At 28.0% G+C, this 14,808-nt stretch overlaps 1 protein-coding gene across 1 annotated transcript in view; it reads right to left on the reverse strand.

Moving 5' to 3' along the window:
* The window catches only part of LOC111623995 (nuclear receptor corepressor 1-like), a 39,645-nt gene that overhangs the window by 7,975 nt on the left and 16,862 nt on the right, over nt 1-14,808 (reverse strand). Inside the window, exons 9-18 of the mRNA XM_023366766.1 lie at nt 14,554-14,707; nt 13,637-13,870; nt 10,806-10,940; nt 10,332-10,624; nt 7,636-7,727; nt 5,946-6,117; nt 3,933-4,048; nt 3,731-3,814; nt 1,664-1,854; nt 1,436-1,583 (exon numbers count right to left, since the gene is read on the reverse strand). Of these exons, the coding sequence (XP_023222534.1) occupies nt 1,436-1,583; nt 1,664-1,854; nt 3,731-3,814; nt 3,933-4,048; nt 5,946-6,117; nt 7,636-7,727; nt 10,332-10,624; nt 10,806-10,940; nt 13,637-13,870; nt 14,554-14,707 (1,619 nt within the window). The remainder of the gene's footprint in view (nt 1-1,435; nt 1,584-1,663; nt 1,855-3,730; nt 3,815-3,932; nt 4,049-5,945; nt 6,118-7,635; nt 7,728-10,331; nt 10,625-10,805; nt 10,941-13,636; nt 13,871-14,553; nt 14,708-14,808) is intronic.

The raw sequence follows: 14,808 nt of genomic DNA on the forward strand, positions 1-14,808 counted from the left end.
ATTAACTAGCTGCAAGGACCCGCTTCGCTGGGTTTTTATTTGTATGTAATATAGTTTTTTTATATATAAGACTGTTTTTCTAAGTAATCTAGAATCTGGCTGCAAGGACCCGCTTCACTGAGCAAAAAGTAACGATAGTAAAGATTAAGATAATTACATTATAGCCAATCTTACCCGTTTTCACAGAATGCAAGAATTAGGTCCCCCGTTTCCAGACTAATTAGAGAATTTTTACATGAGTCTAAAAATATGTTCAATTTCCCGCAAAATGCAAAAAACCACCTGTAAATCTTGCATGCCGCTTTATATTAACACTTCCATTGTTACACATCTTCGAAGTCAACCACTTTCAACCCCATATCTCCCGCACCCTTATAGCTATCAAGACACAACCACCATAGTGCACGAATGGAGACTTGAGGCTACTACTACATACAAACACCATTCATGTGCGACGTGTAGTTTTGGCTGAAAACTGAAATATAGGGACACACACATCCATTTACTTATTTATTTATGTATATATATATATATATATATACACAGATTATATTTTTTATAATTGTTTAACATGATCTTTTAATATCAGAGTCAACAGAAGCGTTTGCTTATGTAACTTGCTTAAGGTTCAGTCAGTTATCATCAACAATACAAGCAAATTACAACATTCACATTCCACTGTATCTTCCTCTATTTATTAAAAATAATAATTTTTATGCTTGCAACATTGCAATATTTTCACAGAATATTATTCATAAGTTTGAATTATGTAGTAGTATGTCAATGAATAGGATTATATATGCTCAGTAACATCAGCTATAAATCAGTTATTTGGATTTTTTTTTATCACACTGATCTACTGAATTACCAGATTATTTTAAGCCATAAGAATGTTGCTCATTAATTAGCATAATTTAAAGATAATTAGAAATGAAGTTTGATTAAATTATTTAATTAGTAGTATTTATATGTGATAGCAGCCTAACTGCCTACTTACAGGCTAAATTATAATAGTATATAAAACATAATTAGCAGTTTCATTACAGCTCAAAGCATGTTATAATTTGATATGTCATCATAATATTGTTTTATATTGTGTTTTGATTTTTATGTATTTCTTTTATATACTACTGAAAATTAAACTGATATATACCAAGTAACTTAATGATAGCTTAATATTTTAAACAAACCATTACATTTTTTTATTTTACTTAATTTAAATTATTTCTTAAAATATATTAAGTTTATAAATTTTTCAAACTGCATTCTGAAAGCTTTAAGCATTAATACAACAATAATTTAATTATATTAATAACAATAAGATTATAAAAAATTATTTCTACTCGCTGAATACTGATAAATATCAATCAAACTTAATTAATGGTTTTTTTAATAAATAATGTTTTTAAGAGTAAAGTTTTTATACTTTACTTACTTTCATCCAACATTTTGTTATCTGGACTGGGGGCACTGGCAGTGTCACTAGTACAGTTATCTACACAATTCTCTTCTTCACAACTAGAGGTAGTTTCGCCACTTTCTTCATCGGTTACTGTTGAAAGTGAATTATCTTTTCCATGTACCTAATTAAAATACACAAAATTAAAAATAATTCCCAAAAAACAAAAAAATTCTGATTAAAACTTAATAAAGGAAAACTTACTTCTCTGTATTCTCTAATGATATCTTCTAAACCAAGTTTACGCTTATAATTGAAATAAAAATTTTTACATTGCTCTTTTGTTTTAGACTGAACCATATCAGATATACTTTTCCAATCTGTACCATATTCTCGCAATCCCCGCTTTGCTATTTCCATCTCTTCTTCCGTCCATCGAGACGTCTCGGTACTTTCTGCAATGTGGAAAAATTATTATTAAAACCAAATGAAATTTCTAAAATAGCCAGAAGTTCGTAAATTGTAATTCAAAAATCTATTTTGCTTTTAAAATACAACCAATTTAATGAAAATAATAACTTTCAACAATATCATACTCAGATTATTCATTTTTATTTTTCTCATTAACTTTAAACATTTCTGGAGGAACCACTATGAATAAATGAGTGCAAATTACGTTCATTCACTTTTTGTAAAAAATTCTGTGTTTAAATATTTGTTTCAATGATGTTTTATTGAAATATCTTTGGATATTTATCATAATAACAACAACATTAGAATTAAATATTCTGTGTGTTTCTTACAGTTCATTAATAATATGAATCTATAAAAACTGAATTTGCAATATAACAAACATACAATAACAGAAATAAATAAATTTTGCACTGTATAATCAGTATTAATATGTTTAGAAAAAGTTATTCTGATCCGGGGATTTCCCCGTTGGGACCAAGTTACCCTAATACACAGGGTCTTCGACTGGCAGAACATTAGTACAACCCCCAGTCGACCCCCCCATAACACCATTGATGATTCCGTTTTATATGAATTCCATGTTGTACGAGTCACTTAGATTTTACAAATACGTGAGCCGTTCACAGCCTAGCACACATATTTGTAAAATCTAAGTGACTTGTACAACATGGAATTCATATAAAACGGAATTATCAACAGTGTTATAGGGGGGGTCGACTGTATGTTAGAAGTGGTAGAGATCTACAGGCAGACAGGAATGGAACCTGCATCAACATGGATGCCATTCATGTACCCAAGGCATGAAAATACTATATAGACTCATAATATATGTCACATAAGATACATCACAGTCTTTATTCTAACATATTTGAAACTGTTAACATCAGAACGCAACAGCATTCTATTTATAGAACGGTTTTTCCATTCTACGGTTCCTGATGAGGGCCGATGAAATAGTGGCCAAAAACGTTAGAATATTGAATTTCTTAGCTGGAAATTTTGCATTGAGGTGTAATTTCTTATTTATATGTACTGTACAGTTTATTATTTCTTAATTTTGTTATAAATTCCAGATTTGTTTTTTTTACTCTTTCTGTCGTCCTGTGGGCACAGAGAACTTTTTAGTCAAACTCATTATAAGATTCAGCTAGGCACACAATGGAGCATCCAGATGGTGAGGGACGGGGTCGGGCATATCCGGGAAGACCACACCAAAAAAATTCCTTTTTTTTTTTTTTTTTACCTGTTCAGATTCATTCCAAGGTCCCCAGAATAGTTGAGTGACACCTTAACAGCTTGGCCATCTGGCCATCAGATTTATTTTTAAAAATAATCTAGTATCAGTTATAGAATATAAATCCTTCAATGACAAAGTGTAACTTCACCATCACCTGATTTTTCATTTAAATTTGGAAATTTTTTCCATTACAAAAAAATAATTTTAATAAAATTTAATGCTTTTATCTTGATTAACCTGAATACACAGTGTTAGTATAAAGTTTATCTCAAATTCCAAAAATTTTTACTTTTGTAAACAATCTGCTTTAAATTTTTTTGGGGACGAAATTTTTCTATTCAGTTTTCTGAATTTTACATTGAAGTTATGGGATTTATTAATTTTATACTAACCTGTAGTATTACTATTCATATTATATTTCACAAGATAATTTATCTTTTATATTCATTCACAAATAGCTAGTTATAATCATTTTTTTAATGATGCGTTTATGTTTAAGGCAGGTTTGTCTTCCAAAGTATATTACGTTCCCGAAGACCCTGATATGCACAAAATGCATCATCACATTAAGTGAAAAAAAATTCTTAACTATCTTTAAACAAATTTCAACTACTTCGTACCGTCAGAAATAGAATGTGTTCCCAATTTTCTAGCGATTCGATTAAAGCAAGCCGAACAGCATTTGTTTACTTCTGCGGGGATTTCTGAAATTTAGGAATTTAAAATACACATTTTAAAATTAAAACAAACATGTGTGTATATATATTATATATTTAATTTATAAGATAAAAAAAATTAAATAATAACAATAATAATACTAACGAAGTTCAGCAATAATTGGTTCCCTGACTTCTGCGGACACTTCCGACCACTTACTCGGAAGAGGTCGTAATCTTTTTACTTTCCTTTTAGGTGTCTTACATGTTGGAATAGGGCATCTAAAGAACAAATTTACATAAATTTAAAATCAAATTCTTTAAATAAAATAGAAATATATGAACTATAATAGAATCAAAATCCAATTATTAAAACAAAAGTCACAAATTCAGAGAAACATTAAATTAGTAAAAGTGCTTTCAGGGATGAAAGACAATTTTACTCTAGCTTAGTGTTTCTTCAGAACTTATGAATTTTAATGATTCTAAGTGTTTTGTTAAGTATCAGGCATACATCAGAGAAGATATTTTTGGGCCATTGGTTGTAGTGGAGGACTATTTGTTTCTGCATTTTTGCCTTGCCAGGTGCATTTGTGTGCACTTTAATTGTGGACATGACTATAGTATACATACACAATTTTTTATTTGCTATCAAAATACAGTGGTAACTCAATACTCTAACTTAATTTGTTCGAGTACCAAACAAATTATTCCCATAACTTAAATTAATTGTTTCAGAACCCCAAAAACACTTATAAAAGTACTTTAAGTTGCTAATGCAAGTTTGTATTCTTTGTTTACAAGCTTATTTTTAACTTCCCACTTCCCATTTTGTTTGAGTAAAATCAAGTCAAAATGTCTGCAGATAAGATGCATATCAGGCATATTTATGCTTAGAGTTCGGAAAAAAACATAACACCATACAAACCATACAAATATTCATAATATGTATGGGGAAGATGCTACTAAACTTCAAATGTGATTTAAAAACTTCCATTCTGGAAATTTTGAATTAAAGGATGTACAGCAGAAGGATATTCAAAATCTGTGAATGAAAAAAAATTGCAGGAAGAAACTGCTAAAAACAAACAAATAAGAACTTGTGAAAACTCACAACTATAGTGTTTTGCTTTATTTTTAAATTAGTTATTCATTTTTATCACAAAAAATTTTTATGGATGATAAAATTAAAGTTAAACTAAAAATATTTGTTATTAACCAAAAACTTGATCTAGAATCATGTTTGCTCAGTCGAGTACCAAGCAATTTTTCCCAAACACATTTTGAAGTTCTGAGCAGTTACAGTATCAAGGTACCACCATATCACACTTTACTTGCTATTTTAGTTTGATTATATAGTTTACAGTACATCAAAAATTTGTATGGATAAGTTCTGTAGTTTTTTTGAAAATAACTGTTTGATTTCTAAAACTGTACTCAAAAGTAATGAGTTAAATTATACAGCTTTAGAGACAGTATCATCTGCAAACATACATTTCCTACCAAACCTTAATGAACCATTGTACGTAAGAACTAAACAATTTAAAATAAGACTGACTGATATAATTCGAATTTTTTTTTTGTTAGAATTAAGGTTAACCAAATCTGATTTTCCTTTCAGATATTCAACATTTTTTCTATATTCTCAATCCTTAGATTTCTAATTTCTGATCTAGTTTTCTTAATAACAGTGTTTCTCAACCCAAAACTCATCGCAGACTGGAAAATATCTGCTTTTTTTACGCAGATCGGTGACAATATTATTTTTAATTGAAAAAAATTCTCTGTTGTAAAAAGAACTGCAATATTAATCTCATATATAAAATATAACCTCAATATTTATATTGTAATATTGTATAGATGCCAACAACCTTGATTTGGTCTGGCAATCGGGAACCAGGAACCTGGTTGCCAGACTGAATCAGTTCCGGTGAGACAATAACTTTAAAAAATTGCAAATGCATAAAATTATGGAAATTCATTAATCATTAAAAACTTTTTAAAAGTAATGAAAAATTAAAAAATGCCATTAACATAATATAAAAATATTAACACAGTTTAATAAAAATGAAACTACTTTGAATGAAAACTTATCGTGAAAGGCGGCTTTCTAAAATATAAAATCTCGACAACCATTCGCCACTTAAAATAATTTTGGTATTATACATACTGTTTATACCTTCTGCGGACCGATTTAAATCGGCAAGAAGAACAAACGCGAGTCTCCGTCGTCAACTCGTTTTCTTTTATTCCATACTGATCGCAGTTGGACTTCGTCAATGGCCGAGACTGTCCAAAGTTTTCAAGTTCAATCTTGCAGACCGCACAAGGATGTACGCCACCGGTTTCACCTAAAAATAAACTTTAATTTATAAAGAAAACTTTTTGGTTTTAAGAAAAATTTACATTAACTCACTCAACATGGAAATTTATTCAAAAAATTGTATTCTTCTATATACTATCTATATCATTATAATCAACAAATACATCTCTAGTTCATCAAAAAATTAGTATTTTAGCATATTTCAATGTTAGGATACTTTCAATATATATTTTAAATTGTATTTGTTTTTCAAAGAATTAAGAAAATTTTATTTTAAATCATAAATTCATTGGGCAAAACTATTACGATATTTATAATATAGGAATTGGTTGTGTTGATATATAACTAATTCCTATATTATAAATAAATTTTGTAAATTAATGTAATGAGTTATTATAAAAAAACTGTATTTTAACAGCTGAATTAAAAACTGAAAATTAATATAAAAAATTTAATTTTAGGCTCAACTCTTGCAATATGCATTATACAACAAAAATATGATCACGTCTCCAGATATAGTTCAAAGTGAAATTTCTACTTATCTAAAACCACACTCTTTTTTCTATTTCTATATATACATATATATTTTTTTATTACTACAGGTATCCTTCATACAATGCAGTTTTGCTGTAACACAGTTTAAGAATTTCGGAAATCCCACATACAAAATTTCACAATTTTTAAGTGCAAATTCCTTTATTCGATATTTTTTTACTCAAGTAATTATGCACGTTATATCAAATTTGCCCACGGATTTTAGAATATTAAAATTTTCGATATGTTTTGTGCCTTTCATCAGGTTTAACGAAAACTGATAGTGCAATTTTTTTCTTCTTTGACCTAGCTCTCTTCACAATCAGGTGGTGCTGTCATTGCTTTCAGTCTTTAGCCTTTAAGACCATCACTGTGTTTTGTTTTTATAGATTAAGCTTCTTATTTGGTAAAGTTTAAATAAACATTTATAGATAAGTGTTATTAATCATTTTAACGAATCAGAAAAAATAATAATTCCTATTATCATAATATTAAAATAGCTATTTTTTAGTAGTTAAATGCACTATTTTTTCATAACTTTAAGCAGAAATAATAAATATTTTATTGAGTGACAAGCAGTGGATAATAAAATAAGACAGAAGATTCTGTTAAAAAGGTAGTTGCTATGCATGCCAAAACTCTGTAAAGAAGGAAAACAGCAGTTACTTGTTACTGATAACTAAATAAATATCACAGGTATGAAATATTAGTTAACATAACTCTGTTGTTGATGTATGAATTAACTTTTCAACTAAGATCATCTAAGATAGCTTTTTTCATATTTACCTAAAAATATTGCATATCTATTACAAAATTCAAATAATCTCAATAAACTAAAGGAAAGTTCTATGGCTTTTACTAGAAATCATCTGTTCTTGTCTTCGCCTAATGATATTTTTTTCTAGTACAATGTAGTGGTTGTCAAATAATGAAATTTTAACAATTCAAACTTTGGTAATTTGAAACAGTGCAAACTTGATGTTTTGCAAAAGTGAAAATAAGGAATACATACCACTGATTTCATTTGGAAGTTCATTATCGTCACTTAATTCATCACCGCCTTCATCTCCTTTGTCCTTTTCTTGTTCAAGAGATTTCTTTTTACTAATAATGCAATAAAATTAAAACAATTACAAAAAAAATTTAATTTTTCACTCAAAATTTTAGTTCTCTTAGAAAAAATTACAAAATTTTCTGATTTTCTGTAAGATTTTGATGAAAATACTGACATAAATGTATCAATTCACTATCTATAATGAATATATTAAAATCATAGAACAACAGACAATTTTTAATATTTTACAAAAAAAATTTTTTTTTTAAATTTCATATACAGCAAGAACCCGCTTAATGCTGATTTGATATAATGCGGTGTGCTCGAAGACTAAAAAAAAAAGCTAAAAATTTACACCAATTCAAATTATCATGGCATTTCATTGAGTTGTATATAATATGATTATTCCCAAACACGAACCAATTGGCAAAAGGTGGCAACTTGTTGTAGCTCTGTACTTTCCTTAAATCTGTGCGATTTTGGAACAAATATATCATCACAAATGCCATAAGCAATATTGACTTGGCTTGGCAAGAATTAACTGATAAGTGCATGAACAGAGTGTGGAAGAAGTTATAGCTGGAGGGATACAAGAATTCTCAACGAGAAGAGCCTATTGCTGTATCATTAGATTGACCAAATTGTCGACCTAATCGATACAGTTAAGACTAGGAGATGTAGATGAGCAAGATATTGAGGAGGTACTGCAGGTTTCTGGTGATGATATTCAAGAACTGGCAGAACATGTAGAACTGGAATAGAGAGATTCTGAAAACAAAGAACCCAAAGAATTTCTATACAGATTTTCTTAGTAAAAGTTTGGTAATGATAACTGAAATCATTGATCAAATCGTAGTGAACGATTCAGACTTTAAAAAAGTGCAAAAGCAAAATGAGGCATTTTGGATGTGATCTCTTGCTACCAACATTTGCTTAAAGAAAGAAAAAAAAATGACAAATGAAACTACATAACTTTATTGCAAAAAACAAGAATTTCAGAAGCTTCATCACAAAAATGAACTTTACATTTCTGTGTGAATATGTTTAGTTGTTATTTAATATATATTATTATTCAAATTAATATAAAATAAATTAAAATTAAAGTAAAATCTGTTTATTTTTTGTGATCTGTTTCCTTTCCCTATTTACTCTGTGTTAAAATGCCGTTTAATGCCGTTTAATGCTCGTTTAATGCCGTTTTGTTTAGCAGTTTGTCGTACAGTAAGACCCCGTGTTAAGCGGGGTCTTACCGTATAATGCAATATTAAGCATTTTTCTAAACATATGAGGTTTTTGCAAATTGCTATTTCTCTTATGATAATAAATAATAAAAATAATAACAATCTAAAATAATTTCTAAAATAAGCAATCTAAAATAAATTGAAGCTGTTCTGTCTAAGTATAGCAGAACAGCTTCTACTGCAGGCATGTCAAAGATAACTTGAGACAATTAGTTGAGGCCTGCAACATCAATTCAATAATGCTATTTGTTTGTTTTTTATCATCTTGGTACCAAAGCAAATGCGATATTAAACAAGTACAAAATATTGCACTTAAATAATACTTAGTAAACAAAATTGTTAAACCTTATTATTATTATGTTGGGTTTAGTGAATTATAGTCGATTAACACCGGTGGCTGTGTATTGTGAAACCAGAGTCAAGGCATAGTAATCAAAACAAAACAAAAATTAAATATGCGTGTCAGTGTGTGTGTGTCTGTATTCAGAAATTTCCTAACAATATGATATGTTTATTATTATTGTTATTAATTATTTGAAGACAGTCCTTCCCAATAGTCCTTTTTGGCGGTCAGTATCCTAAAAAGAAAATGTCAGTCGCCAAGAATGTATTGTCTAAAACACAGAGCTAATAAATGGTGGTTCCTTTTTTAGGGACAACTATGTCTTCAAATAATTAATTATAATTATAGCCATCAGACGAAAATCTACAAAAAATGTTTACTATTATTATTGCTGTTGTTTTTATTTTTACTGTTGTTCTACTGTATTTACTATTTTTATGCAAAATTTATTTCAAACAATTTGCAAATAAAGTAACCCAAAAACGTTTGTGCAAATAAATTTCAAATTCTAAGATTCTGAAGCCATTTGAAACTATGAATTTATTGCATGTATGTGTTATCTAAACAATATTTTGTTTTTTATAAAATCAAAATAATAGTTATAACTCTTGCCACAGTAATAAAAAGAATTATTTTATTTACAATTTGGATATCTTTCCTCCCCTTTTACTAGTTCCACCCCATGGGCATTAAGTGAACCTTATCTGAGGCCATTGTGAATTTGCCAGTTCACAATGGGACAATGGGGTGGCAAGGGGCAGAATCCCAACATGTCTGAAGCAGACCACCGTAAAAAATTCCTGGAATCCTTCAACCAGTCCAAAATCAACTGCATCTCTCTTAAAGCAATAGACCGACATTTTAACTGTCTCGGTTGTCCAGCCAGCCACATTCAAATATTAGAACAGTTTGCATTTATAACAGCATTAATCTTAGTGTTTTCAGTTAAAAAAATAAATATATTTAACTATATAAATTTGGATGTTGGAAGTTAAATTTATTTTCGTAACTCAATATTCTGCATTTTATTGTTAATTTAATTTTTACTGTATTAACAACTTTTATTTTACCTCGTGTCTGCTGTAGTTTCGCCATTTTCAATATTGTTTCTTACTTCAGACTTGGAATTAGCATTATCATCATTCTGGATTTTTGTACTATCAGAATTTATATTTCCATTTGTAGTTATACAGGTAATTGACGAAGACAAATTAGTAACATTGACGTCACTAGTAGTGGTACTGACGGATTCGACAGTTGACGTTGTCGACGCAGATGTGGTGGTAACCGTAACGCTAGTCGTCGTAGTTATAATAGTAGATATAGGTTTTGCTTCATCTTGTTGTCTAGTTGTTATACCAGTCTATTATTTTCATAGAAAAAAAAAATAGGTAAGAGGTTATGCATACTTATAAATATTAAATAGAAAATATGTTTCTTATGTACACTACTAAGCATGTGAACAACTCAACTCAGATAAGCAGACCATCTTTAAAACTGAATTTTTATATATATTTTATTGTTCACTTAAAAAATTTAAATACCTGATTATGATGCGCTTGAGATTGTGGTTTTACTAATGTTCTGGTCCTTTTCCTTACATTATGCTTCCTTAACATCTGTTTGTAATTTTCACTCTTTTTTGTTAGATAGTAGTACTGAACACAATCAGCCACGCTCTGAAAATAATATTTCTGTATCAAAATCCATACTAACTCTAGTTTTGGAATAAATTTAAATAAAAATATCAAGAAATTATATCATATATTTATGTGTAATAAAGAAATAAAAATGTAGAAGTACTTTATAATTTAAAAGATAATTAAATAAATGTATAAAATTTTAAGTGTTTATACTAAATTATCTAAAGTTACCTATTTTGTTGTACTTTAATTCTATATGAAACTTAAATGTTGTCATTATCTAGAAATGATTTTTTATTTACAATTAATTCAAAAAAATTACTCATCACTACATTTTGTATCCAAAATTTAAACATTTGTCATCAGAACCATAATTTGACTTTCAAAAATATTCAGTTTCACGAAAGTAAATTTATTAAAACCAACGATTCAATACATAATAACTATGTGAGAGGCGAATTGCCCCTGTGATTAATTAACAATTTAATTAAAAAGTAAAATTTTAAACGAAAAATACTCTCTGATTTTGGTGGGAAAATTATATTTTTCTAAATGAAAGAAACTTCCTTCAACAGAAGATTGACTTCCTTTTTGTTTTCCCTTATCTACTAAAAATCTTAGTCAACCCCTCGATAAATCTCCTTTTCCTCTGTTCACGTGGAAAGATACAAAATGCTGATTGGAGAAAATTCATGAGAAAGAGAAAGAATTTTGCATGATTCGGGGAGTATGCCAAAAGATAACAGACGTATTCCATATCATCTCCTGAAGGCCAACGCCCAAAATCAAATCCAGAAGTTTTTATAAAATGAGTTAATTCGGTAAATAGAGAAGAAATTATTTAAATATGTGCCATTAAAGAACTAAGAAGAAAGAACAGTCATATTCATCTAAAGAACAGAAGAAGATAAAGATTCATAGAGGTAGTATGATTTATGATAGAAATTGTGAGCTCTCTCTCTTGAAACAGCTTTATTCGAGTTTCTGGAAATCATTTTATTCGCATATTTAATTTTGTATTATTTTGTTCATTAAATCTTTGTTTTATTTGTTAAAGAAATGTCTCTTATGATTCTGAATCAAAACGAAAAGTTCATCTCCATACCATATCGATATGCATGTGAATCCGCATACCATAAAATTGATTAACTGGTGTCATTATCCTGACATTGGATAGAGACTTTGCCATCTATATCCTATCTAATTTTAACAGCCCTCCTAGAAAAAGTTTAGAGATCAAATCTTGCAATTCTGAGTCGTGTAAGTGGTACTCTTGGTTAGTATCCTCGGCTAATCTCACAACTACTTAGTATTTGCATAGGAAATATGTAAATAAATGATTTAACAATGATAAGTTTTAAATTATTATTTCAAACAGATATCAATAATAAATCATTAAAACTTGCTGTTATAACAAAAGTTACACTCCATAATACCAATGCAATTATTCTAATATATGTTTCTAATGAAGTAAACATCGTATAAATACAGACCAGTGCTTTCAGACAAGCTAAAGCAATTTTAAGTATTCAAGAGAATGAGAACATTTCAGAAGTAAAAAAACTAAAAATTTGTGAGAAAAACCCAAAGATTATTATTAATCATTCAGATACGGATATTTTGTTATATGTTTGGAAACAGTTAATAAGAAAAAGAGAATAAAAATTTTTGATTCCTTATATTTAATATTTTGTTGTCTAGATTTAATATAAAATTTAAAAGATACATAGAAAGCATTACTGCAGATTTTGACTGCCTATTATTAAATTTTATAGCATATTTTCCATTTTGCTTCTACAATTTGGTAAAAAGATTGTATGTTTGCTTGTTAATTTGAAAATTGAAGATGGATGAAAAAGATCCAAAAGTTCTTAGTCTGTATTTCTACAATGTTTACTCCATTACAAGCAGATATTAGTGTAACTGTATTATTTTCAAATATATTAAAATTTATTCTATAAACCACGTAATAGAATAATTCAAATAATTTATCAAGTAAAACATCAGCAGTTTAAGATTAATTTCTTTTTGTAAATTTATAGAATATGTTTCAAGTTAATTACTACTTCATTCTGCCAATGGATACATTCTAAGTACTAAATTTAAATTCATCATTTGTATGTTCTATGACAGTTTTTCAGAATATACTTATTAAACTAACACTAAATTCCAAAATAAATTTAAAATTGTGTGAAGTGTGAACTTTTTAAAGTACAGTAACGCACTTAGATAATCTATTGTAAAATCTTAGCCAAATATTTCTCGCACTGCAAGAAAACTGAATAATTTGCAATTAATTAAATGCATTAATAAATACTTTTTACTTAGAAATTTTATATATCAAATTTTGTAATAAATTTTAAGACATAAAACTGGAGAAGGAACTACCATAGTAATAAAAATTTAACTATTTATATTGCAACTTTCTTATTAGTGAAATGTCTACTAAGCTGCTATCTATTTTTAATAACTTATAATACTGGTATGCAAAACTGCATACATTCCTTTTTTTAAATGTATAAAATGTGTATGTAGCTTAAAAAAATGTTAAATTTAATAAAATAACATTCTACATAGAATCCCTAAAAGTACTTTCAAAACATTGTTTATACATAATATAGATCAACATTTAATATGTACAAGATTGTATAAGTTTGAACTAAAAGGTATATTGCCTGCCATTTTAATATAAAATAATGAATGCTTTTAATATTATTAATAAATTTCATTACTTTTCTCTCAAGGTAAGTTGCTATCAGACCGAAATTCTTCGAATGTTGTAAATATTTTTCACGGAAAATTTCTTTTTCCTGATCGGTCCATATATTTAGCATCTGTCTTTCTTTATATTCTGCCATTGGATCTTCCACTAAACCATTTCTATTTATAAACTGAAGTCTTTGCTGTTTCGAGTCTAATAGAATAGGTGGAATAACAGCATAACTTCTCATCTTTTTATCTTCCATCTAAAAATTAAAATACTAGATTAATCATTTTTACATATTATTCTAAACTAATATTAATTTATTATGTCTAGTGTTTGTATATTATGAATTATTTTAATTTCAATTAATTACAAATTTCTAAAAGTATCACTATTTAAAATTTATCCACTTCTTGTATTTTTATGCAAATGCAATCACCTATATATCAGTATACAAGTAAACAAAAACAAAATTAGCTTAAATGCTCAGCATTTTTGATCATCTTCGGGGCAACGGAAAGAATAATTTTCTTTTCATCACCTGAAGATGATCCATTAAAGAAACTGGAAATGTTATGCATTTAAGCTACTTTTATATTATTATTTATAGAACATATATATTAATTAAGAAGAAACAATTAAGTAACAGCCTCAAGCTAGGAAAAAGTGAATATAAATTTTTAATATTCTCAAACTAAACTAAATAAAATAATCAGATTATTTACAGCAACATTTCATAAAAATCTAATTAAATACAGCCTCTAAATAACCTAACTATCAAGTTTAATACAATACTCTTATATTCTTTAAACATATAACCTTAAACTAGAAAATTAACTAATTAATTTACCTAACATACACCTTAGTTTTTGTTAAAAGTTAAACCCAATAAAAGTTCCATTCTTGTTCACATCACTGAAAATTTAAATGCACATAAATTCTTACTTCTTGTTCTTGTAATCCGTCCATAATTTCTTCTAATTCAGCATCGCTTCTTATTCTTTGACCGACACGAGAAAATCTCTCTTTGTCTTCCCTTTGCTTTTTAAGTTCTGGAAATTGTTTTTCAAAAAATTCTCTGACTTTAGCTTCTTTTGCCCTGGAAGTAAATATATTTACATAAAGGTAAATTCAATATTAAGAATTTCATCCTGGGGAAAAAATTATTATATATATATATATAAACAAAAATTATTAATA

This window comes from Centruroides sculpturatus, unplaced genomic scaffold (genome assembly GCF_000671375.1).
Source record: "Centruroides sculpturatus isolate CEXI.00-Female unplaced genomic scaffold, Cexi_2.0 scaffold49, whole genome shotgun sequence".
Lineage (NCBI taxonomy): Eukaryota > Metazoa > Arthropoda > Arachnida > Scorpiones > Buthidae > Centruroides > Centruroides sculpturatus.